The 26,506-nt window shown below is 39.8% G+C and overlaps 1 protein-coding gene across 2 annotated transcripts in view; it reads left to right on the top strand.

Annotated features, from left to right (window-relative positions):
* Positions 1–26,506, top strand: part of LOC121963630 (carboxyl-terminal PDZ ligand of neuronal nitric oxide synthase protein-like) — a 242,336-nt gene that overhangs the window by 183,517 nt on the left and 32,313 nt on the right. For both annotated transcript variants that reach the window (XM_042513916.1, XM_042513910.1), the window contains exons 9-10: positions 14,144–14,309; positions 20,966–21,142. In XM_042513916.1, the coding sequence (XP_042369850.1) occupies positions 14,144–14,309; positions 20,966–21,142 (343 nt within the window). The remainder of the gene's footprint in view (positions 1–14,143; positions 14,310–20,965; positions 21,143–26,506) is intronic.

Genomic DNA, 26,506 nt, shown 5'->3' with positions numbered 1-26,506 from the left:
TGGTATATTTTCAACTCACCCTCCACTAGTTTCCTTACTAATTTTGAGGTCATTTTCTTGTCACCATTTGCTAATTTCTTGAAATGTATGGGACATTCTTTGCCATTGCCTNGTATATTTTCAACTCACCCTCCACTAGTTTCCTTACTAATTTTGAGGTCATTTTCTTGTCACCATTTGCTAATTTCTTGAAATGTATGGGACATTCTTTGCCATTGCCTCATCCCCACGTTGTGTGTGTGTGCACGCATGCTTGTAAATAAATCATACTTATTTGTTCAGGTTTCAAAGGGTTAAACACGGACTACTAATCTTTTCATAACGTGTTCAATTTTGTGCAGTTTTTGTATATGTATCTGTCAAAAGCCTTCAGAGAGCGTTTAACCAAGAAGCAGTGAAGAAAAAGTGCCGTAACCTGCGGGACTCGCACATCTGCAACAAGAGACACAGATTAGGCACACAGTATAATTTTATATCTCAGATAGCCTACTATGATAGCAATATTCTAGTGGATAATGATGATGAGGCTTATTTAATAGGAGATGAGGACGGCACACAGACAGAGTGAGCAACAGTACAGAGACAGAGAGGGAGGACAGCTTAGCCCCTTTAGGAAGACAAAAGTGAAGCAAACGTGAACAATAAAACTCACTGGACTCAGTGTGTAATGATGTTCTGCGTAACAAGTTTATTGGATGGCAAATGGACTTGCACTTGTATAGCACCTTTCCTGTCTTCCGATCACTTGCTTTTACACTTCATGCCACATGCACACATGTACACACACATTCACACACCAAGGCTAACACACAAGGTGCCACCTGCTACTCAGTTTAACCATTCATTCACACTCACACATGGACGGCACAGCTATTGGGAGCTATTTTGGGTTCAGTGTTTTGCCCAAGGCTACTTTGACATGTGTACTGGAGGTGCCATGGATCAAACCACCGATGACCCTCTCTACCTTCAGAGTCACAGCCACCCCTATTATGTATGGATTATGTATGGATTATGTATGGATTTAAGTATGGATTTTTTTCAAAAATGTACAAAATGCAGAATGAGTGGACAAAGACCGTCACTCTGTGCTTCTACTGCCTGTGTTGATCAACCAGGCCTGTAATGGTTGTTCTTAAATTGCTATTTTTGTAATTAATTAGTTGACTGACAGAAAAATTATCCAAAATCTTTCTAAATTATTAAATTACCCATCTGTTGTTCCCAACATTGAGGTCATAGGACAAATGTGGGAATGTGACAAGACACATTATGTGATAGAAAAAAATAAAAAATAAAAAAATAAATACAAGAGAAATACAATAGATTGGCTAGGGAAAAAAATCCTAACATAGGCCTAAATCTTATTTTTTTATGTAAAATGCTTGGTAATTCCCCAAGAAATTCTAAATGCTGAAATGGAAACGTCTGAGAAGTGTAGAGTAGAATTAATAATTCACTGGTCCCTGCCTTTCAAAACTGAGCATTTGGTGCAGTTTTTTATGTATTTCAGTGTAAATTCAATATATTTGGCAGTTGATGTGCTGATGGGACAAAAAAAAGACATTTTAAGGCATCACTTTGGCCTGTAGGAACTTTTGCTTTGCATTTTTCCTTATTTTAAGATGATAAATGAGAGATTATTCAAAAGTAATTGTCTATTTAATTGAGAGTGTTCTGACTGTCTTTTGTTCGTTTGTTTTGAGTTAATTAAACCCACATCATGTAATAAGTTTTGATGCACGTAAGATGTAATTTGGACTGAAATGCTTTTTTCCACTCAGTAGACTTCATACACTCTTGGACATCCAGACTCACTTGGACATTACTTGGACTTGGACACACAAACACACACTCAGAAACATACAGTATTTCAGCTTTTCTGGAAAAAAAATGCTTGTTATTTTCTCACTGAAGTGAACCTGGCATTAAAGACCAAATGTTCATTAGGAGAGAAAAGATAACCGTCTGTGTCTATTTCTCTATCTTTCTCCCTCACTCTCTTAGACAAACTCCCTCTCACAGGTTAGACTTAAGCTGCTTTAGGCTCCTTCTAACCAGCTTTAATGAACTCACTCCACCACTGAAGGTCAAACGGTAGACAGTAACAAGGTAATTAGTTCTGCACAGATAATGCAAATTGTGGGTAAAAACATGAGAGGGATTACTTAGCCGACACATAAGTACAATTTGAAAATTTGTATGTGCTCAGAGCAACTCTATTTGTGTGTGTTTTTGTGTTATTAAGGGTTACACACTTTTTTACCATTCAAAACACAAAAGCCTTCCCTGGTGTCTTTGCCTCAGTTTCACACCAGAAAGAAAGACGAAAAAAAACATTGTTCTGTTTTTATTTTTCTGACTTTTCATGTGGGGAAACCTTGTTATGTTTAAGCAGATATTGCTCTTGTTTATGATTTGATGATCTCACAGCAGGCCCCCCAATGATTCTGCAGAGCCATCAGGTTTGACTGCAGCTCTGTCATAATGAGGTTGTATAATAACAACGCAACAACGCTGCCAACAGTGATAAACAAAGACTTACAGCCAGGAAAAACAGACTTTTTTTAAGGAATGCATATTTTGGCACAACACTAGTTATCTTAAGCTGTCTTACTTAACTTTGCAATGCTTTTTGAACTGTGTTCATGGTACTTTTTGTGGTTGAAATGATTTTCAGCATTGGACATTCAGTGCGTTTACATTCAGAATTTTTTGCCTCCATGAAGGACATTTTTAGTGGCGGGGTCCGCCGTTCCAGGATTTAAATTGCTCATGATCCCATTTATGTTTCTTCAACTATTTATTAAGTCTTCTTTTTTTTCTTTTGAGCTAAAAGGATTGATTGCAAGCAACAAGAGAGTAATCTGTAACTATTTTGAGAATTTATCAGTATTTTATAAAGTAAATAAAAAACACTTATTGGTTCCAGCTTCTCCAATATAAAGGAGATTATGCTTTCTTTTTCCCACATGCCAAGCTTTGGGATCTGGATACTTGACATATTTTGCTGTTTTCAGGTGTTTTGTAGACTTAACTACTATAAACCTATTTTGATCTTTTAGTGGCAGAATCCACGACTCCAAGATTCAAATTCCCCATACCCACCAAGAATTCACAGAAAATGATGTGGTGAATATAAAACAATATAGTTAATATTACAGAACGCCATTCTTTCAAATTCATTTCTAATTTAGGCCTTAACGTATGATTTGCATATTTTTTATTGTACCATTCAATGACACAAATGTGTCTGCATTTGGTATTTTATTTTATGTTTTTAGTTATTTACTTATTTATTGGAGTGAAAACAATCTTGAAACATGACATATTTCACTGTTTTTATAGACTTAACAAATAGCCGATTAATCATGAAAAGAAATCGGTAGATTGAATTGTAATGATAATATTCAGTAGTTGCAGTCTTATTAATTTGGAAAATGTTTATTTGATCATCTCAGCAGCTGTCCTTCAAAGTGATGTTGAAATAACGAAGCAGTCTTTGGAGTTTTTTGTCCTGCTTATTATAGAAGAGATAACTTATTTTTTCATTGTTTTCAGTGCTTCCCTCTGTGCTAATGAAAGGGTTTGCGATTTTGTGGCCCAACCAGGAAACTGGGAAAATATTCAGAGGTCACAGTAAATGGTGGCAAATTAGCGAGCTGGCCAGCGCTAATCACTGCTCTCTCAGGGACGAGTTGAAGTGGAGATGTTTAATGAAGTCAGGGAAGCGAGGGAGCGCCACAACGATCTGTTTTCAGATGAAGTTCGCTCTGCAGATGTTGCTCTCCGACCGCTTAATGAAATTTGACCTCTCTCTCCGTGTTTGTGTCTCCTTCTAGCTTGATTTTCCCTTCAGTCTGTCCTCCCTTTCATTCCTTTCTTACTTCACCTATGTCTTTTTATCCTTCTTTCTGTTAGTATCTCCATCTCTCCAACTTTCTTCCTTTTCTCTCGCCACCTACACCTTCCTCCCCTTTCTCTTTTTCTTTTTTAATTCATCGGTCTGTCCTTAATTCCTCCCTCCCGTCTCCTTCCTGCGCTCAAACACATCTTCCTTCCATCCTCCTTTTCGTCTGTTTTTTGCTCATTAATTATTGCTCCCTGTCTTTCTCCCAGACTGCTGCTCGGCCTTTTCTGCTTCTCTCTCACTCAGTCAAGCGCTCTCTCACCATGTCACACACATTACATAAGTGCATTTCTAATCGTTTCCTTATCATTGCACCAGCAAAAAATTATCACTTCCCCTTTAGTTTTTTTCCCCCCTTCCAAAAATGAGATAAAAATAGAGACAAAGAAGTGTTGGAGGGGTTTCAAACGCTTCCAAATCAAAGGGGCCTGGCGTGGGCAGGGAATGCGATGATGCTAATCCTGTGTGAAGAGTACATCCTCAGCAAGCAAGCCTGTGGAGTCGCAACGCACAAGCGGCAGTCCTAATCCCCTTACGCTAGCAGTGGGAGAGTCGCTGTTTTTCAATTTTGTCTGAAAGGGAAACGGTTATCATTTAAACAGCCTTGTCATCCAGTTTCTATGAAATCTGCATTTTTTAGATTAGGAGGTAATCCACAAGGTCTTAATTTTATTTATTTTTTTGAGTTCTCATTTTCTCTCCATATGTAGTGCCAAGTGCTTTTTGCCACAGTGGTTTTGCAGAGCACTGTTTCTGCATGACACAAAACTCTTAAAATAAGGGCAAAGTTGAATTTGAGGCATTTCTAGCTGAAGACATACTGTACAAACCTGCAGGTTTAATCACTGATGTGTTTCATCAAGTGTAAAGAAATGAAATACCTTTTTTACCTTAAAATCAGCTAAACGGAGACGTTTCTTTGCAATGTAAAGAACTGACAAGACAAGAGGAAACTAGGAGGGAAAAAAATGTCAAACTGTTGTGAGAGAAGGAGCCTGGAAGATGAAAATTGTCCTCAGGCGCCGTTCTGTTCTGGGGAACAGTTTTGAACAAAGAACGCAATAAAAAGGAGGAGAGATGCTGCTGCCTAATTAGAGCTTTAAGGAGTCATTTCAGTCGCTTGAAGCTCCTTCAATTTCACGACGCTCAGATAAGGTGGCAGAAAACATTGGGTAGCAGCAGGTTTACTACCTAGGGACCACCGCAGTGAAGCACAAGTGGAGCACCTTTTTAATTGGCTCTTTGTCTGGGTTCTACTTTTAGAAAGACATTTTTGATCTTTTCTCTTCTTTTAAAATGAACATCGATGTTTTTAGTGGGTTGTCATGCTGTCTGACAGTCTGGTTGAGCTTGTTCACTCTTAATTTTTGTACATTTATGCTGTAATCCTTAGATCCTAAGAGGGCTGTGAAATGACCTCAAACCAGTTCCTAAGAAAAACAAGAAAACCTGAGGCCGGTCTCACTTTCCTGCAGCATAGTTGTAACTTCACCATAATTAAACCAATTTACCATCCTTATTCTGTGCTAGCCACCACCTCATTATATTTTAATTACATGAATAAGCGTGCTGTGTGTTAGGCCTGATGTTGTGTGATATGGAGGAATGAAATTATGTTTGTCTTGCTACCAATCTGTTGCAGCACTCATGTACACCTCCACAGAAAATGATTTGATGTGGAAAATGGAGCAGCATCAAAAGGGCTACAATTCCACACGTAAATTAACTAATGCAGGAGAAATAATAGTTTTCGTATATATACGAAATATATATATATATATATATATATATATATATATATATATAGATGCATAATGGCTTGTTTTCCTGCAGTATGCCAAGTATCACAGAATCACCTGGATTATGGTACTGTCATTACCATTTGCAATTTGTAGGTATAGTGTGTCTTGATTTGTTTTAGTTGAAGTAATTGCATACTATTGTCCTTACTCTTGCAGACCACAGCATCCATTAAGGCCTATTAAAATATTTAATAGCGCATGCGCTCCAGTGCATTGAGGACATATCCAATCACTTTTGTCAGTTAAATGGCACATAATCTGGGCGCAAGGGGCAAAGGGGTTTTATTTTTTCCCTTACTAATCATAATTGTATCTTGAGTATAACATGAATTCAACATTCAATTCATAGACGCACCATCAGAAAAGGGAAATCAGGCACATTTCCCTCCAAAAATGGTAAAAAGAGGCTCCAGTGGCTACTGATATTGGCACATTCTCTAATGACAATTATAAACTCATTCGAAGCTCCTATAAAGACACTACACAATGCAATTCTGCTGCCCCAAAAAATGCCTTTATGGGGCCCAGAGAGAGAGAGAGCAGAGTATGAAGATGAATGTAGCAGTGCACTGTGTGTACAGTTTAGGCTATTTGTCAGTGAATAAATGCTACAACTCCTCAAGACCCAAGCCAGGTTCCTGTGCCTGTCACCTGCTGATTAAAGTGAAGAGGGTTAGTCCCAAAGTTAGTTAGCGAAGCAGCCAGATGGGCTTTTATGCCCCCGGAGTCTAGCATCGCCACTGGTCATCTCCCATTCCCTTTAAAAGCCCGGTGTGCCTGCACCTGGCGCACTCCTATTTACATGGCAGATTCTGCAAACTGTAGAAGCAAGCAGCTTTCTGCTGAATAATGCAGTAGGAGCTGTTATGTCAATGCAGCAAATATTGTGGGACATTCAAGCAGCAAAACTGAAAACTATCATTTTGGACTAAACTTTCAGCTTCTGAAAAATAAAGCTTTCTAATTCTAAGTAATCAATAAAGTTATGCTGTTCCTCGTGATTAAATGCACACAGATATCTCTTAATAAGGAGCCCAGAAGCCACAGCAGACAACAGCTTTGCAGCTCCTCTCTGCTCTTTGCTATGTTCACATTTTAGAAAATGTAATTAATATTTTCCTCATCAATGATGTTTTATTTCACCCAAACGAGCATGTGTATGTTGCAGAGTGTAAGCGCGATGTGAATCTGCCAATGTTGGCACATAATACTATCTAAATAATATGGCCTTTAAATAGTAGGAAAGTATTGCGCCATTCTGACCTTTGCCCTTTTGTTGGTGAAAGGTGCAATCGCTGTCTGTTGCTTCAAAATAGCAGTGTGCCAATAATGTGCCTGACCACACCTCATTTTAAGACCAGTGTACACAAGGGCGCACAGAATACTTACATAAAGTGGGTACTGGCCTTGAAATTGACAACTATGTCAGTTTGAAACCAGAAATGACTGTTGCTCTGCATTGTGCACTGCTTTGTGTCAGGTGTACAATAGGGCCCAAAGAGTTGGTAGCCTACTAAATGTTGCTCATATAACCCAAAATATTATGTAAGGAATTAAAAGCAACTTTTTTTGTAGAGGACTTTTTGACTTTTCACAGAGCAAAAAGTAAGTTTAAAAACCTAATAAAAACACATAAAGCGCAAACAATACGACACAGAAACATATATCAGTTGACATTTATCTGTACACAGTGTGACTTTCTTTTTTGCACATTCAAGCTCCACAGGAGCAGATTAATAAGTGTCCATCTTCACTCTATAGGGCCTATTATAATTCAGTGAGCATTAAATATGACAACATCCACTAATAACATAAACCATTTCCAATGTAGCATCATGACAGTCACAATTATGCAACATCAGGACCGGCACCATAAAAGCTGATGCTGCAATATAGTACACTAGTACAATATGTACTGCTACTGTCACTCTCACATCAACATCATCATCATCAATACTACACTTATATATATTGATATATATAGCTACTGTCACCCAATCATCATCATCATCATCATCATCATCATCGTCATCAACACCATGAGAATTACAGTACAATATGTACCGTTACTGTCACATTAAACAAAGCTAAAAGTCACCACTAACCTTAACTGCGTGATTTTTAATATAACCATGGTAACAGTTTTAACCCGAACCCTGATTTCAACCAAAAGTTGTTTTGTGCCTAAACCTTGCCAAACCTTATCTATAGTGTCACATCATAAAACTAATTTATTTTCTAACAGTTTTGGAAGGCGCAGAAAAATGTGAGCCAATAAGGGCGTCCGATCAGAAAGTGCTTCTGTGTATTGTTCTACTAAGCATGGACAAACTTTGTATTTTGAATTTTGATTTGTGGATTAAAGGTTCTGGTCCAGGCACTCCCACAGACAAACCTCAAAAATATCCATTTAATGTTGAGTTTGTTTGTGACTTCGGTGTTCAGGTGGAACCATTAAAAGAAATGGAGATGGAGACACACGACTTGAAAATATGTATGTTCTAGTGGACAAAAGGAAACAGCTAGAGAGATCCAGCTGCATCTGTAATTTAGGGCTTGTTATCTCTCATCTTACACATTATTCATTCTGTTTTTTTTATTTTATCTATAGGAGCCTCTTGTTTCCACAGAAACTGGGTCTGGTCATTTATGGAATAAAACCAAATCTAACCTTGTGTGACTGCATCACAACCGAACATCGTGCTCTTTTTGATCAGATATCCAGATGAGAAAGCCAAGGTCTGACTTTTAAAATAAAAAGTTTGGTTTTTTTTCCCTGGTTTATTTTGCTTGTTTTGTATTAGTATGCCTCTGAAAGGGATTGCTCGGTGTCTTTTTACCAGCCAGTGCAGCTCAGTGAGAGACATTCAGCACAGACGCCATCAGGACAAATGTGACACTTGCTCCCAAGGCCTCCATATAAACCATGCAGGAGTGGCTGATGTGCTATTAGATGTGTCAGCAGGGCAGCATATGTCAAAGTCAAGCAGCTCTCTTCCATAGCTCAATACGGGGCCCTGTCAGCTGTAAATTACACCACCAAAGTCATCATCTGGGTGTCAGTCTTTACAAATGAGTTCTGCAGAGGCAGCTTGGCCCCAACACAATCTAGAATCACCTCTATTTGTTGCTAAGTGCAAGGATAATGGAAGTAGATGACTGTCTTCCTCGACACTTGTTTTTCTCTCCGGAGACTGGACGTCAGAGAGGAGGAGGAGGAGGAGGAGGAGGCGGAGGTGGAGGAGGCCTAGAGGCCTTGGGATAGAGGCTGTGAATTTTGAATCCATCTTGTATTTCTTCACCTCACTGGCTCCCTATTAGGGTGGGGAGAGAATGATTAGGTTTCATCTGTGAGAAATGCTGAAAACAGTCCTTAAATGGAAGATGGAAAAGGAGAAAGCAGGGTAGCAGTGATGAAGGAGAGAGATGTGAGAGAAAAGAGATGTGGAAGAAACGTTAGAAAAGAGTAACAGGAGATCGAAAACGGCATGAACAGAAGTAAAATAAAAAAATAAAAGAGATTTTTCTCCATGAAATGAGTCAGTCAATCGGTGACCTTATAAAAATACTGTGGGTTCTGAGTATGTTATAAATACTTAAGCCTACAGAAACATCGCATGCAATCGTCCACCTTACCTTCTCTCTCCCTCTGTTCTTGTCTCAGTTCTTATTCCTGACAGTTGTGCTACTGCTGTGCATAAAGTTGCCAGTTTGCAGGTCAGGTCCAGTTTGGGTGCTTGATTAACGCATATTTTCGCATCGTCAACAAAGTTGAACTGCATAGTAAACATCCATTTCACTTCATCTCGGTCTTTTTAATTAATTCAGATTTTCATGAAACACTGAAGGACTTTAAGGATCATTGCAGTGTTCCAAACCCATTTACACTTTGTTGTGTAGTTTTTCCTTTTGATATGTGTCACCACTGACGTCAAGAACCTCTGTGCTGCCACGGTTACCACATCAAGCTGAAATGAGAAACCGGGGAGTCATTACGAGTTTCAATGTCTTGTAAGTCCACAGAGGCCCTGTGATTCACGGCGCTCTGAAAATACTCTGCCGCTCTTGTCGGCCCTTCACACCGACTGCCTTTATAGATGTTTCATGGGCCCCTGTTCAGTCACTCTAATATTGATTAAGCTATTTATATGTTCAGGACACAATGGGGAATGGTTTACAGACCAAAAAAGTTTAGAAAAAGCAGGAAACTCCTTGATGTTAACAGTACAACCTGGATTCTTCCTATTCAACATGCATGTAGTGTCACTGGATGAAAGCATGTTTGACACGCTCTCCTTCAGAACCTCTTTGCCTATTAGACAGCTGACATCTGACGTCCTGCTGGACCATGTTCAAACTCCAGGGTTAAGCTTATCAAACTATTGAGAGCCACGCTGCGTCTCCTGTCAGAAAGTCATTAGTAAGTGGGCCCCGTCAATGCACTGAGCTTCTTCTGAACCATTCTTGTGATATGAAAACCTTGAGAATTTCTTCTTTGAAACTGTTGAAAGCAATTATGTGCTCAGGATAGGAGATAGCCGTGTGGGGTGGGAGGTGGGGCCACTAACATTTGATTTGGAGAGTACTTTGAAGTAAAAACTGGGAGTCATTGCTGCTACAAAAGCCGCAGGAGTGCGTGTGCGTGTGTATTTTGACATGTGTGCACTGAGTGAACCCTGTCTCTCTCCCATGCCTCACTCCCCACATATATAAATGATTCAGAGTGTTATAGAAGTCTTAGCCTTTCAGTCTTAAATTGAAATAGAGTCTGTGCTTTAATCTTGCAGACCACAGGGGCTGTGGCATTAAGGTTACACGAGGATCAGAGCGGCTCTGCTGCTCCTGTAATAAAAACGTAATGGACGGATATAAAGACACAGAAATTACAAAGATCTAATATCTATCCCTCATGTTTTTTTCAGTACCTTGGAGCCTCTCTGAATGGGTGTATTAGCATTTTTGTACATGTACATAGAAAGAGATCAAATATCAGAAATCAAAAACAAAGATAACTTTAATTATCAGTTCGTCTTCTTATTTTCTTGATAAATTGATTTATTGTTTTGCCTATAAAATGGCCCAGATTTTTTTTTTGTTTGTTTGTTTTTTTACATTTTTCATAGCCTAAGGTGAAATATTGTATTCTGACGGAATCACCATATATTAAATTTTACAATGTCAGATATACATTAAATTTCATTAAATTTCGTCAGATATATATTAAAATATTTACTTCCAGTGTACTTTTACCAGAAAATGTTTGGTATTTTTGCTTGAAAAGTGACTCAAACAACGAAAGACAAGGTGAATTTTTAGCAAACATGAACACAAATAAAAATACGGCAATTGTAAGATAAATAAATGTTTAACAGTGGTGCTCAAAGGGACAGTTCAGCCCCAAATCCAAAATACATATTTTTCCTTTCACCGGTAGGGCTCTAAATCAATCTAGATTGTTTTGGTGTGAGTTGTTGAGTGTTAAAGATATCAGCCATGAGGTGACTGCCCTCTCTCTGAAATAATGGAACTAGATGGCACATGCTAGAAGCGCAAAAAAAAAAAAAAAAATTTTAAAATTAAAAAAAAAAAAAAAAAAGACCTGGTTACCCAAGTTAACCTGCAGACCTTGGAAGAACTATTTTTCTTCCAGACGTAAGCATCTTAGATATTGACCCCAGCAAAAATCATACCCCCACCATTTTCATATTTTTTCAGTGAAAATAAAATGCAAAAAATAGCATTTCCTCTTAAATATCAGCTGATGTAACAATTGAAATATCTATTTCTTTTTTCTTTCTTTTTTCTACTATTTAAAGGTCATTTCTTAACAGTGTTACAAAGTGCTCTACATGGTTGAAACAGAAACAACTTTCATCTGACCATTTGAGCTTGACTCAAAATGTGTTTTTCATCTAACATGCCTAGCTGTATCCAGTCAGGTGGTCAGTATCTATTATTAAACTCCTTCCGCTTGATTCTGTAAAAGAAACGTTTCTTTAGCTATTGAATATCAACTTTTAACTTCAGCCCCATGCAGCAGGAGCAGCAGCTCTGCCTGTGCTCCTCTGTGAGCACATCCCAGCAGGATTGTCACTGATTGATCTGTTTGCCTCCAACTGGAAAAACACTCACAAGGTTTTCTGGTGTTTTTTTTTTTCTTTCAGCACTGCTTTGATTCATTACAGCGCTGTAAAAAGTACAGTGCGATTGATCAATCACTGCCATCTGCTGAGCTGAGTCAGCAGATCCTAAAGCCCCTCATCTCCTGATCAATGTAGTTAATAGGTGAAAGCCTGAATAAAGTCTACATTTGTTAAAGAAATGGCTTTTGAGATAGCAATTTTGCCCATTTCCCCTGAAAGATAATGTTTTATTTAATAACAGTGAAGTGATTTACTGCAATAAATCTACTGTATGTTTCTCCCATATCTCTTTGATGCCTCTTCTCAGAAGCCAAAATAAGCTAATAGTGTTTTTTTGTGTGCTAAATTTCAGCCCTTTTGGTCTGGCATTTGTGACTAGGTGGAAATTACAGTATATATTAGGACGCACACACACATAAGCCAAATATGCTCAAAATGTCTCTTAGATATGTCATTAAAAAATATAAAGAAAAAAATGCTATGCTGCAAAAGGCAACCACACACCATCTGACATAACCATTAGCACATGTAATCATAATCATAAATCAACTAATTGCCATTATTATTAAAACCAGTTCTAGTATTATAGTGTACTCCAGTCTGCTGTGGGTAGGTACAATCAGTGCCAAGCACTGTCCTGTCTCTCTATTTCAGTACTTTCAAATGTATTAAAAAGTGAAAACTAGGATGTAACCTTAATGTTACATAGGCTATATCATCGTTGACTATAGTTTTGTAAAGTGTCATGAAAAGGTTATAAAAAAAGTCACAGTATGTCCATTTTTCTGTGTGGCACTCCATCATATGCTGGCTTCCTGAAACGGCACTCAATTATCAAAACTTTGATGAACCCCTTAAGATTTTTGTTTCAAAAATGCTCTACATAGGGTGGTAGTAGCCCAGTATCAGAAATTAGTCATTACCTCTAATGTAGAGCCACAATTTTACTTATAGTCCTTGGCTCATTTGAATCTGCAATCTCCAGTGACTCATATTTTCATTCAGCTCACAATCTTTGTCTTTCCTTTTCCCTTATTACAGCAATAAAAGCTCTCACATATTGAAAGAAAGTTGCTGTCCTAATGATTGAAATATGGCTAAATGACTCAACACTTTAATTTTAGGCAATTTGGCAGCACCACGTAAAGTGCCATAAAACAGCTTAGAATGAGAAGACTTCAGAAGATTTCAGACATGAAATGTATAATTATAGTATGCAACCCTACAGCTGACAGCGCTGACTAAAAATGATGACTTGTAAGTATCCCAGGGTTTTCCATATATTTATTTATTTGTGATGGCCCACCATGATTTAAACATCTGCTGCCACATATTGATTCTATTATTTTAGAGCATGACCATTCACGAGAAGCGCTGTTCAAGTATATACCATTCGGCCATTGCTTGCACTACACTCTGGGAGCACAGAACGTACTCTGGGCACAAGACGGAGCAGCAGATCGACAGGCACAGCATTCACAGACACACACACACACACAAACCTGCTAGCCCCCATCAGGTGACGCTGCACATCGAGTCTAATTCTCAGCGGAAACATTGTCCAAATATCACCAAAGAGCACCCTTTTAAAGTTAGGCTACATCCACATCACTCTGTTTTAAATTTAAGATGGAGTCTTAAAACAATAACAATCCCTGCCCAATCAGAGAGCGAACAGAGGTGTCCACATCAGCGTTTCCAAAACCCTCCATTTCTATCCATCCACAATAAAACGCAGAGCTGGAGTTTTCAAAATAAAAGAGTGACAACAGGGTCCCAAAACAGCTCAGTTTTAGGGCTGCTAAAACGCTGGATTAGTGAGGATTCCAGGCTGAAATGTAGCAATACTGATGCGTCTTAAATTTAAAAGGGAGTAAAAACACCACTAAGATTGGTGGATGCGGTTGCACATTGCAAACGGTTCTTTGTGTTATCTTTTCTCAAATATCTGAAGCAAACGGCACTCACCCATGATTTCCCTGACAAGCAAATTGTGTTTGAGGGGTCAACACAGTTTGAGCCCTCAGGTGGAGAGGTGTGTGTGTGTGTGTGTGTGTGTGTGTGTGTGTGTGTGTGTGTGTGTGTGTGTGGGGGGGGGGGGGGGGGGGTTGGGGGTGGGTGTGGGTGCATGCGTGTGTTTGGGGAGTGGAGAGAAGGGGGAGCAGTGCTGATTTTTCGAGTGATGACCTGGGGAAAATGTTTGTGTACACTTCACTGAGCATCTGTTCCTCTCCCTCCCCCTCTCTCCTTCTCTGTCTGTCCATCTTGGCTCACCTCCTCTTGTGCAGGTCCACCTGCTGAAGGACCAGCTGAGCGCGGAGGCCACGGCTCGGCTGGAGGCCCAGGCTCGAGTCCACCAGCTGCTGCTGCAGAACAAAGACCTGCTGCAGCACATCTCCCTGCTGGTTAAACAGATCCAGGAACTGGAGACCAAGATGTCTGGACCAAACTCCAGTAAGTGGATCACATATGAGACTTGTGCATATGCACACTGTTTGCTTGAGTTTATATACAAGACTGTTCACTTGCTGACATTTAGAAGTGTGCAGAGGAACAGACATGTATATATGGGACACTGTTTGCAGAACACAAGTTTTTATATGAAGTGACATGAATTTTGTGTTTTGTGACACATCAGTCTCTACTGGCAGCCAGGAGAAAGTGTAAAAACAGCAACACTTCTTCCCTTCCCTCCCCTTCAGCTATTCTGATCAGATTTTGGCGCAGTGAAGTAAAGAGGCAGGCTAGCAGGAAGTCGTCCAACAAAAACATTAAGCATATGCTCATAAGTAAGAAACAACCCATCAATCATTCACTTAAAAGAAAAACTTCCGTCATTTTGTGCAATAAATATGTCAAAATAGTCTTAAGTGATTCTTCGTTAATCCAATTAGCTAGAAAAACTTGCGCACACCTCTGCCAAAGACAGCAACTTCCTCTAAATGGGTTAGAAATATTTACCCTGCCTTTGGATCAAGTTGTGCATCACAGTATACATGATAATAGACAATCACTGGATGCATCTGTGAGGTGTTTTTCACTAGAATAAGTGCAGTGGTTTGTGAGAAAGTACCAAAACTATAGAAAATGATTGTTCCTAAACAGGTTTCACTGCTAATCTGATTGCAACTGCATATTTCACACTCACATATGATATAAAGTAGACCACCAGCAACAGATAGTCACTGAAATAATTTACTACATAAAAAAAGTTTAACTGTAAAACAAAATCAATTCCAGTTTGTGTAGACTACTGCTACTTAAAGGGCTATATATTGGCGGAAATGTTATGTAATAATTCTAATGCATTTTATTCATAGGCAGCTTTCAAAGTTCTCAAGTACACCTTACAAGACACAGTTAAAAACAAGCAGCAATGCATCCATATATCATAACCGCAAACAATTATTAATAAACAGGTATAAGTTAATATAATAACTTGAAATCATTATAATGAATCATCACCAGTACAATTCACGGCGTGCATGTCACCATAAAATCAAGCCTAATATGCCAAGATATATAATATTCCATGACTTTGTTTCCACTAGTTTATAATCAGCTAAAACTAAGAACCATTAAGTTTTTGTTACCTTAGATTCAGACCAAAGATTCATAATAAGATAAGCTGCAGCTTGCAACTACTTACTATGCGCCGGTCTGCAATCTCCTGAAAACCTGGCGGTTCGGACCAGTGCAACTTTAGGAGACAGTGTATTGTCTCCATAGCAACAAATCGACATACTTATGTTATAATTTCCAGCTTTTCAGGCTTAATTTATAGCTGAATATAATATGTAGCTCCTTAAAATAAGAATGAGGATATTGGGATATTTTCTAAAGCTGCATTTGTGGTGGTGTTGAAATGGCAAAAACAAACAAAATGACCAGAGCTTTATATGGACCCCCTTTATATGGACACCAGATTGGGATGTAGGACTGGATGTTATAATTCCCTGAAGATCATCATCACTGCAATGTTTGAAGTTGGGCAGAAAGTTGAACACAGCGGATGTTATTAGGGACACATTTTAAGTTTAGTACCTCAGTGTCCTCAAGTGTTTTGGCCTTTTACTCACAATATGCCCTCAGCTGAGGCAGGCCCACTGCAGGGTGACAAGTCCTAGGTGTGTGTCCCACAGCCAATTACAAACCTCTCTAGGTTGTTAGTTGTTGGTCCAGATGGGGTCCTACTTTTTAATCCATAGCCCATGACTGTGTCGTTCGGCAGCCTCAGCTATTTCCTTGATTGCTGTCCTGCCGGCCTGCCCTCTGATTTCGAGCTCCCTCAGGAGCTTTGTTATGGAATTGGCCACAAATCCCCTGCATCCCGCATCCACTGGGCACAACATGACCTTCCAGCCTTGGTTTTCTGCTTCTGCTGCATGGTTAGCATATTGCAGTCTCTTCCGCTCATGTGTCTTATCCACAACATCCTCCTACAGTGCTGTTAGTTCGATGATAAAAACACACCACTGGAGTTTGGACCACAGTACCAGGTCTGGTCTCGGGCTGTTGAAGGCAATCTCTAGGGAAAAGTTAAGGTTCTTGCCAGGGTAAACCAGCTACTTGCAGTCCCTGGCTGTAGAGGGCAAGGAGATGGCTTTCCATTTCTGTCCCTCACAGAGGAAGTATGTCAGGTTTGAAGGGCTGACTGGGCATTCTCAATAATTTAAATAACTAACACTGAGTAATCACATAATGACACACAATGAGGTCAGAGACTGACATGTCAGCAGCCACAAGGATGTCAATGAGACGCACTCAGGCTCACTGGTGATGGACAAGCACTCAACCCCTCTGGGGACAGTTTGTAATTGACTTGGCCAGGTGACTTCACTACAACCAGATTGGCTGTTGAAATAGGTGGCTTGCCATATGTGCTAATACCAGCTACTAGTGACTTGAGAAGCTGAGTCATAGTTGACATCATTGACCGGCGTAAGTCGAGCTAAGATGTTATGTTCACACCACTGCAACTTTTGTCTGCAAAGTCCTAAAACAGTTTAATCTCATTTTGAATATTTGGTCTGAACTGGGCTTTACAAGGTTCCCACAGTCATGGAAAGCCTGAAAAGAAATGGAATTTGACAATCACATTTTCCAGGCCATGGAATAAGTAACAACCATGAAAAATTTTGGATAAGTCATGGAAATTTGATGCTTGTAATGAAATTGTTACAGTGATCTTGCATGGATAACCTTTCACGTAATGAAACTTAACCCGAAAATTCATTTCTTTAGCTGTTGGCATAACATAGCTCTAATAACGCATTGATGTATGATGGTAAGTTTATCATCATGTACGTTTCTTCATTTTTGCCCTGCGATCCATCTCGCCCTTCCTGTATGCCTGCTAGCAGAATGTATGTTTGAAAAGAATTTGAATCTGACATGGTTTAAAAACGCCAGGCAAGTGGGCAAGGAGAAAAAAAGAAATTATTATGGGCCCTTAAAAAGTCGTGGAAGAGTTTGGAAATTTTGGTCATGAAAATGTGTGGAAACCAGAGACTGTATATAAAGATGGACGACAAGCCCCCACTTACCTCGATATGCTGAAGTGAGATAAAATATCTGAGATACAGGCATTACCATCGTGCAAGGGTGATGAGCTGGAATCTGTGCAGTAGCGATATCCGCAGAGGAGGAGTTTTTGCCAAAACACCCATCCAACCAATTGTGAGTGACCCCATTGAATGCGAGTGCATGGATTGGCTGTCACAACTGTCAATCATGGCATTCGCGTTTTTGCATTGGACACCGTAGTTCTCCTGCACAATTGGCACATGGGAGAAGTTTGAGTTCTGACACCTCAGTGCTAGTTGTTTGAAATAAATTGTACACTCTGGACCTTTAAGGATCTTTAAGCCGTATCAGTAGTCATAAAACACAATGTAAAACACTATTCATTCCATAAAAGGGAAAGAAAAAGAAAGATAAACAAAAGACAAGGGACAAAGTAACATGATAGAGAGACACACTGTAATAGACCTGTCTTTATTTACGCTTGCCAGGCACACAGAGGCATAGAGATAGTAATTCAGCATCCTATGACACGATCTCTAGGTCAACATACACCATCAGTCACATGAAATCCTTGTATGCGACCAGCATTAGAGCTATACTAACCATGACCTACACACCGAGAGAGCAGCTCTGTATACATTCACACAGACAGCGAAGTGACAGCACTGCAGACAAAGACAGGCTTCGAAATGGAAATTCTTGCATTAAAGTCTCTGAGTACCAGTATGAGACCCCTCGCTGCTCAGTTTATCATGCACCACACACATTCTGGTCGCTGTTCTTTCGTCCACGACCCCGTCTGTCCTCTCCGTCTCTCTCGCACATTTTTTAAGCCTGTTCATTGACAATTCAGAACGAGACAATCTTCTCTGCACTATCACAGTCCAGCATGCCCTCCAATTGTCACCCTGAGAGATGCAATCTGTTATCTTATCTATCAGCCAACATTTCAGATATTCAGGGAAGAAAATGTAGTTGAATTGTTTAATATTGTCTGCGTCTGCATGTCGGACTTTAAATGCACCTCATTTCGCACAAGGTCAAAAAAACTGTTCTGCGGATGCAAAATATACATAATAAAATGCAATGGTCAAACATTTTTAACCAATTTACAGCAATAGGCCTCCTGCATGGCACATTTTCACTTGTCAAACACAAGTATACTACTAATGACTCAATTATAGTTACAGTTCATCTGTAGTGTGTCAGTTTCAGAGTGATGGGATTGTGCATGCTGGCTCACTAGCATGGCTTATTGACTCATCGGAATGGAAAGAAACTATCATTAATTTTATTAGTTACACCTGACCCTTTCCTGCCATTACAATCAAACATGTCCACCATGAGAAAAGGTCTATTTCACAGCATTCAGTAGAATTTCACAGCATTAAACCTGGTCTGGCTTCAGGTTAGAGGAGGTGGGGATCAAATGCAGGAGGTTTTAGCCGAGTTCAGTGCTTGACCATTAGAAAGCCTCTTACAGGAAAATATACTGAACACATAATTAAATGCTACACTTTTGTTTTTTCGCTTCCATTTTCCCGTTCTCTCAAACTCACAAATTTGTTAAAATGAAAAAAAAATGTTGATGAGCACTTCTCCTTTTATCAGATAATCTGTCCTCCTGACAGGTGTGGCATATCAAGATGCAGATTAAACAGCATCTTGATGTTGGTCTTTTATTTGGATGGTCACAATAAGAGACCACTCTAAAATGTGCAGTTTGATCACACAACACAATGCCACAGATGTCACAAGTTTTTAGCGAATGTACCATTGGCATGCTGACTGCATAAATGTCCACCAGAGTTGTTGCTAGTGAACTGAATGGTCATTTGACGACCACAAGCCATCTCCAATGTTGTTTCTGTGAATTTGACAGTACTGTGCATCCAACCAGCCTCAGAAACCTTTAGAGACATTTCAGAGAAGCTCATCTGCATGCTCATCATCCTCATCAGGGTCTTGACCTGTCAGTAGTTTATCATTCTAACCGACTAGTGCAGTCATGTGGCTGGTTAGATGTACTGCCAAATTAACAGAAAAGATATTAGAGGCGTCTAATGGTAGTGACATGAGCTTTAAGTTCACAGGTAAAAGCTCTGGTGGACATTACTGCAGTCAGTGTGTGACCATAATTTAAGAGATTATATCTACTGAGTGCATGAAAAAAGCCTTAAATCTTTTATTCCAACTGTGGAAAAAAGGGGCACAAAACAAGTGTTGCATTTTCATTTTTGTTCAGTGAATATACATATAACTTTCCAGATTTGTCAGATCCTGTCTGTAATAAAAACCTTTGTGTGGCATTTTAATGCATCTGATAAGCCTTTAAACACATTACTCCAGCTGGACTTCCTGGATCATATTTCACTGTCTCACTAGTACCTTAAACAATATGCCTGACACAACACAGCCCCCCTGAGCTGTAATAAAGTTGGCAGTACATCCAGCCAACCTCACATATCATCAGATACCACCTCAGGAAAGCTCATCTGCATGCTTATCATCCTCATCAGGGTCTTAACCTGAAAGCAGTCCGTCATCGTAACCGACTTGTGTGGCTTTTTGGATTTACTGCCAAAATCAGGAAAACAACAGTGAACTTTTAGTTACTGGTGGACATTCCTGCAGTCAGCATGTAATCAAAATTACAGCAAAAACAAATGTGTCCTAAGGCGTCTGATAAGCCACTAAATACGTTAGTCCAGCTGGACTTCCTGGATCATATTTCACTGTCTCACTGGTACCTTAAACAGCACGCCTCCACCAACGCAGCCCTCCTGAGCTGTCTTTACACAGGGCTGCTTTCAGTCTGAATCCCCACTAACTTTGTAATGCATGTTTTAATTAGTTTTTCCCTCTTGCTCACTGTTTCAACCTGACTTTTGTCTTTCACGCTCCACATGTGTCTGATAAAACAGCACTGCAGATTTTACACATGCTGTTCCTAGGCTTAAAATTTGAGTTGCACAACCGAGAGGAAGCAGATTATACCGCGGGAGAGGTTTGAAAAGTTTCTATGGATATTTTGTTAGACGTTGTAACTGATTTTGAGAACACCACAACTGCTGTGAGTCCAAACTGACGACAGCCGCCACCCTCTACGAAGGAGCAAACTACAAACTTTTCATCTTTCATGTTTACTAGAGGTTCGCATTTGATATTGAGAAGACAGTGTATTCCTTTAATGTATCTTTCTCTCAGTATTTGAGCTCCATATCTGTCCTCTGTGCCCATAAAGAAGGAGGCGAAGCATGTTTCACAGAGCAGCCCTGATGATGATGAAATGCTTTGAAACATGTTTTTTTCCTTGCTCACCCAATACAAAATTGATTTATTGGTAACACAGTGATTGATTTTGTTAGAGTTTCCAAGGAGCTGCTATCCACCACAATTCACAGATATCTATATCCCATATATTATTCTTCTGCCACCATCCAGCAGGAGGAATGATGGCGGATGAATTTAAATCAGGGCACAGTGGAAGTTTTGAATGTTGTATAAAATATTTCATCTCCTTGTCTCTCTCTCCATCTGCTCATTCATCACTTTTCGCGTCCTCCCTCATCTCCTGTCTCCAGTGGGATCTCAGGACAGTCTGTTGGAGATCACCTTTCGGTCTACAGTACCTCCAGTGATCTGCGACCCCACAACGCCCAAACCTGATTTGTCCACCCTCAACCTGCCCGCGCTGAGCTCCACCGACGGTACCAGCAACGCCTTCTCATCATCCAATGGGACTCTGGGAAGCCCACTAGGTAGGGACCAGTGTCTACTCAAACTGGAATGTTTCCGTTTCCTCCCAGGACCTCCACCTCCTCAACTCCCCTCACCTCCCCCGCAGCTCAAGGCCGACAGGCCGGAGAGCAAAGCTCAAGAGGAGGTGTCTGAGGACAACTTGCTGTCCCATGACATCAAATCTCTTGGCTGCCTGGATTTTGCAGCGAGGTTTCGCGAGTCAGGTATCGCATCAGAGTACGAGTCAAACACGGACGACAGCGATGACAATGAGGATGAGGGGGAGGACGATGAGGAGGAGGAGATGGAGATCTTTGGCTGGGGGAGGGACGAGGAGACGCTGAGGCTGCTTAATGTTCTCAACAGACAGGGAACTCCCGACTGTCTGGGAGATGAAATAGCAGTGTAGCGCACTAACCTGCTCCCCTGCAGAATTAACAGCCTTTGTACGTGTCTCTGTCCGTTCACTTCAAACGACCCTGTAGGAATAACCATGTAGCGAACTAACCTCTGATGTGAATAGTCATACATACAAGGCTTACACCAATATATTGGTGTAATACTGTGTAGTTGTAATGGCATTTAAGAGAAAAGAAAGACTCAGCTAGATAGAAAAGTAAAGGCAAATTCACTGTAGGTGGCAAAAGACTGAGGTGACAGCTTGAGGAGCCCTGGTCTGGCCAAAGTACATATTACAGTCTTGGAAGGCTGTAGTAGGGATCCTGAACATTTCAGCCAATCAGGTGTTGTTTGGGTAAATACTCACCAGAGGGATGGGTATTGAAGTCAAGGTGCAAAAAAAACCATAATTTAGTTGAGGAGAAAGGGGGTGGCTTCATAGACTGCATAAAAGAAGCATAAATAGCCATTATGACGTCACCTATTGGTTTGTGGACTGCCCGTTTGAAAGCTCAAGTTATGTATTTTTGGTCTTCGCCATATTTTTTTTTTATTCTATCCTAATTGATAGATTGTCGTGGTAGCAAGTTATCATCTTTTGCCATTCATTGTTTGTGGAGCAGCTATAGACTTCATACTCCTATGGCATCACAGATTTGAGCTTTAGCATTCCAGTTTTGGGATCTGGGAGAGATGTTCATGTTTACCAATATGTTTGGATTGTCTAACACCATAGGAGTGTTTATGAATTTTGAAAATGGGTGTAGTTCCCCTTTAAAAGCTCTGTTTTTCCATTCAACAGCATATATCTTAGATCTGAGTTTTTTAGCCAAATGGTAGTGAATCCCACCACACAGCAACTTCTTCTGTGGTTTGTTAGCAGACAAAAGTGACAAGGAGAGCCCCTCACATAGTACTAACAATAGAAAGCGATGAATTGTTTGATGTGTAGGTAGGACTTGTTTGCGTCTCCATTGGCTTCAATCTTCATGACATATCCACTTCTTTTATACAGTCTGTGGGTCACTTTTATTACAGAATACTAAATATGTTAAATTAAAGATTTTCTTTGTTGCTCACTGACTGGTGGGCAATACACTCATTGCTGCCACTAGTGGGCAAAAGCCATAAGCGACATTTATTTATTCATTTATTTCACCGGATATATTGCTATAAGAGCACCCCCTTACTCCAGTGTATCTGTTTGGACACACTTCTCATGCAATGATAGCCTATATATTTTATTTATCAAATCGTTTATTTACTTTTATTTGACTGTGTTGTATCAAGTATGAGGACTGTCAGACAGTCGTGGATCAGGGCTCCAGCTTGAGTTAAACCAGTTTCAACCCTCTAAACCCCCAGCTGTAGAGTTGTATGAATGTACAGAGGCAATCAGTAAGTTTTAAGTCCAAGCAGTCACACGCACACTCAGACAGTCAGTGCACGTCGTCAGTCAGGGCATATGTCTGTAACTGTCACAATTATTTTCTGTTTGCTGCTTATAACTACATAGTTTATTTGCAGTCAAATTCTCGTGAACAAGGTAATAATAATAATTTGCTTCACATTCAGCTTAAACACACCTTAGAAATATTTGTAACACCTCAAGTAACCCTTATTGGTCACAGCCCATAATACATGTCTCTGTGTGAACCTAATCTCCAATTTAAATGCATAGTCATGCATACACACTTATCCCTTAAAGTCTTCATTTTCTTTCTTTTGCTCATTTCCTTCTTACACGCACAGACCTCTTATCCATATATCACACGCACTCCCAAAATCTCCCCCCCCAGCTCTCTGTCGCTGAATTTCAATTTGAGATTTGGGAGTTTTACCACAAAATCAGGGAGTTTATCTTAAAAGTCGTTCCTCCTTTCATTCAACAGATTGAAATTCTAAGTCTGTCTTTATCATGAAGATGTCAGGATGTAAACACATGAAATGAAACCAAAAGTTGAGGTTAGTTCAGGGGCAAGCTTTCAATTTGTCAGGATTTGGAGTGCAGCTGTCAGTCAGGCTGGCAGGAACAAGACGACAGGGTTTGGGATCGGAGAGACTGATGAGCTCTTGTCCTTGTTGGAGTGAAAAGTGACTCTTTGGATGAGCAAAGATGCTTCAGCCAAACCCCCGGAGGAACTTTATTACTGTCTCTATGTTTGGAGAGGGGAAGTCCTCTCTTGAGCTCATATTTATTCAAAGACTATTTTTAGACAAAAATCTGTATCTGTACTGTATCTACAACTTTGTTTTCTACGTCATCTGACAGAAGTGTGGAACTGCTCTGTCCTTGACTCCTGCAGGCAGCCCTCCTTTTGTCTCCTCACAGTTTGTTGACTTGGTAGTCAGAGCATGTTTGCACTCTTTTCACTTGTCCACACATTTCTCCCGCTTTTTAATTTATGTAAAGCCAGGATTAGTTGGACCTCGAGGAACGCTGTTTGTTTCTTTTATTCATCCCGTAAACAAACCCCCCCCCCATGCCAGAACAGTAGCTCACAGATGACAGCCAAAAGTGGTCTCATTTGTTTAAACCCAGCTCTGTGTATGGCCTCCAAGCACAATGCAGTATTAAAGTGTTCGTTTTGTTTTACAAGGAAAGCCACAGAGTTTTCTTTCTGCGTACTGTAGCGCCAGTTTCTCAGAGCTCGCCCGTCAAATCAGTGCAAACAGGCCAGTGTTTGGCAAAGTTAGATGCTGCAGAGATTTGAAGGGGATTCAGACCAGTTCTCAGTGGGCTCACTATCTTTTGCTAAGAGTTTTAGCCTGATAGGATCAAAACAATCTAGAGAGAGTCCAGTAAACTAACTCCCAGTTAGCCACTTGCTCTCTGAACATGTTTGTATTAAAGGATAACAGAGATACAATTTGCGATGTTATTTCTCTGAAGGTTTGTTGGGAGATTCATACCAACTTTGCTATATCACTCTTGCCTCTTTTACACTGGCATGGAACTAGTTCCGTTCCAGGTCTGACACCTAATATTGAACAGTTCAGACCAGTAGGACCTAGAATGAATTGGTTAAAAACCAAAAAGTTGCGTGTCATATTCTATAGGTTGTAAAGAGAGACTGGAGAAGGAAACAATGGAGAAGCCGTCAGACTTTTAAAAAAGCCTGTGATAGTGTCAGTAATGGGTTTTTTGGGCTTGTTTTTTGGGTGGTAAAAACAAATATCTGTAATAACAGAACAAAAGTTCACAGCTAATCAATGTAATCAACTATTTTGCTACTGCTGCTTACTTCTGTTGTGCCCTGTACGACACCATCTGTTGAAGACACATCTTTGATGACAGTGGTTCAGAGCCAAACTAGTGGAAACGCGGGCTGGTTTGCGAGATAGTGCAAAGGTTCTAAGAGTTCTGAACGAAAACCAGTTCAAGAACCAGAGATAATTTGGTGGAAATGGGTATCTGTAAAGTGTGTTGGAGTCATTGGTAATGTTTTCATGAGTCCAAAATTGGGATCTGAAACTAAGCTGTGGATCCCCACCATCTTGCACGAGTTCATATTTTTTCTTGAAAAAAAAAAAAAAAGAACCCAATATGAATTCAAGGATTCAAGGATATTGGGACGTGATCCCAAATGCAAGCAACACAAACATACAGAACTCCAACAACATCAACATTAAAGAGTAGGCAACCTCAAAAAGAGTGTAAATGCCTCAAAAGACATGTATCCCTCCTGTTATGATGTCACACCATCTGATCAGAGTTGGTTGTGAGTCTGCTTTGATCAGATATGAGGCCTGTAGCAATGAAAGTAGTTCAGAGTTTTGGTTCAACCCAATATGGGTCCTGGGCTTGGTTTCAGGTCACTAGGGACCAAGTGGACGCATGATGAACATGGATACATGAAGATTTCACTTGTTCATTTTGGGTTAAATGTATACATGTCCATTCTTAATATGATATTTATTACAGAAAAAGAATGGAGTAACAGATGGAAAATGATATGCAACGAAAGTCCTTGGCTAAACTCAAACTGTGGACATCATGGTTCATGGTTTGCGCCTTATAGACTGCTTGGTTTCTCTGTTATTACATTTTCTGCTTGGGTTGTTTTCTTTTCTTTCAAATTAAAACTTAACACTTGCCACATTTACTCTCAAACACACTCAAAAATTATATGACCCCACACTGGCAACTACTGCACTCTAGGCTTTCTCTCTTTTCATGGCTGTCTATGAGAGTTTGTTAGTGTCCCTGAAGAGCTTGCTTATTTGACCCAGATAACATGAAACGCACAGATCAGGCATGCATGTCAAACTGGCAACACTACTAAGGATGTTTCCTCAGAATGACACCTTCTCCTCCACAACCTCTTTGTTTGTCTCATTATCTACCTTTTTTTCAACTTCTTTTTTCTTTATTCCTTTTCATATAATGTCTTTTATAATATGACTAATATGAGTATAACATTAACACATGAATGTCTGACTTTTGCACCATTTCAGGGTACGAAAATGCAAGCCACAGATATTTCATGCTCATCATCAGAGCAAAAGTAACAAAGTAGCTCACAGCAAGAAGATATTAATAAACAGATGTTTCATCTCCAACCGGCACCTGCGGACTATAAAGATGTAATTTAAATCACATTTCAGCAACTGATGCAATCAGTGTCCGATTATATGATAATTTAAAATGTAATAAAACAGCTTTTAAAATGGACCAAAAATATATTCAGACCTATTGCAGTAAATCGTCGGTTAAACACATCTCCACGCTGATATTGCAGTAATTTAAAAAGGTGACCTCTCTCTCGTGATTCAATAAGCACATTTAATCAAAGAATATATTACATTATCAGGTAAGAAATTACTTTAATATCAGGCTCAATCAGGTTTTTGATCTATGTAGAGACAGAGAAACCTGGAGACAAGGGCGTGTGGAGAACAGGCATTATGAAAGTTATTATGCGATGGTGCTATCAGTAGGTTTTTTTATTTCTAATTACTTATGTCCTCCCTCTGGTGCCCTC

Source organism: Plectropomus leopardus, chromosome 3 (assembly GCF_008729295.1).
Source record: "Plectropomus leopardus isolate mb chromosome 3, YSFRI_Pleo_2.0, whole genome shotgun sequence".
NCBI classification, from domain to species: domain Eukaryota; kingdom Metazoa; phylum Chordata; class Actinopteri; order Perciformes; family Serranidae; genus Plectropomus; species Plectropomus leopardus.
This window is presented reverse-complemented; position numbering and strand designations above follow the sequence as displayed.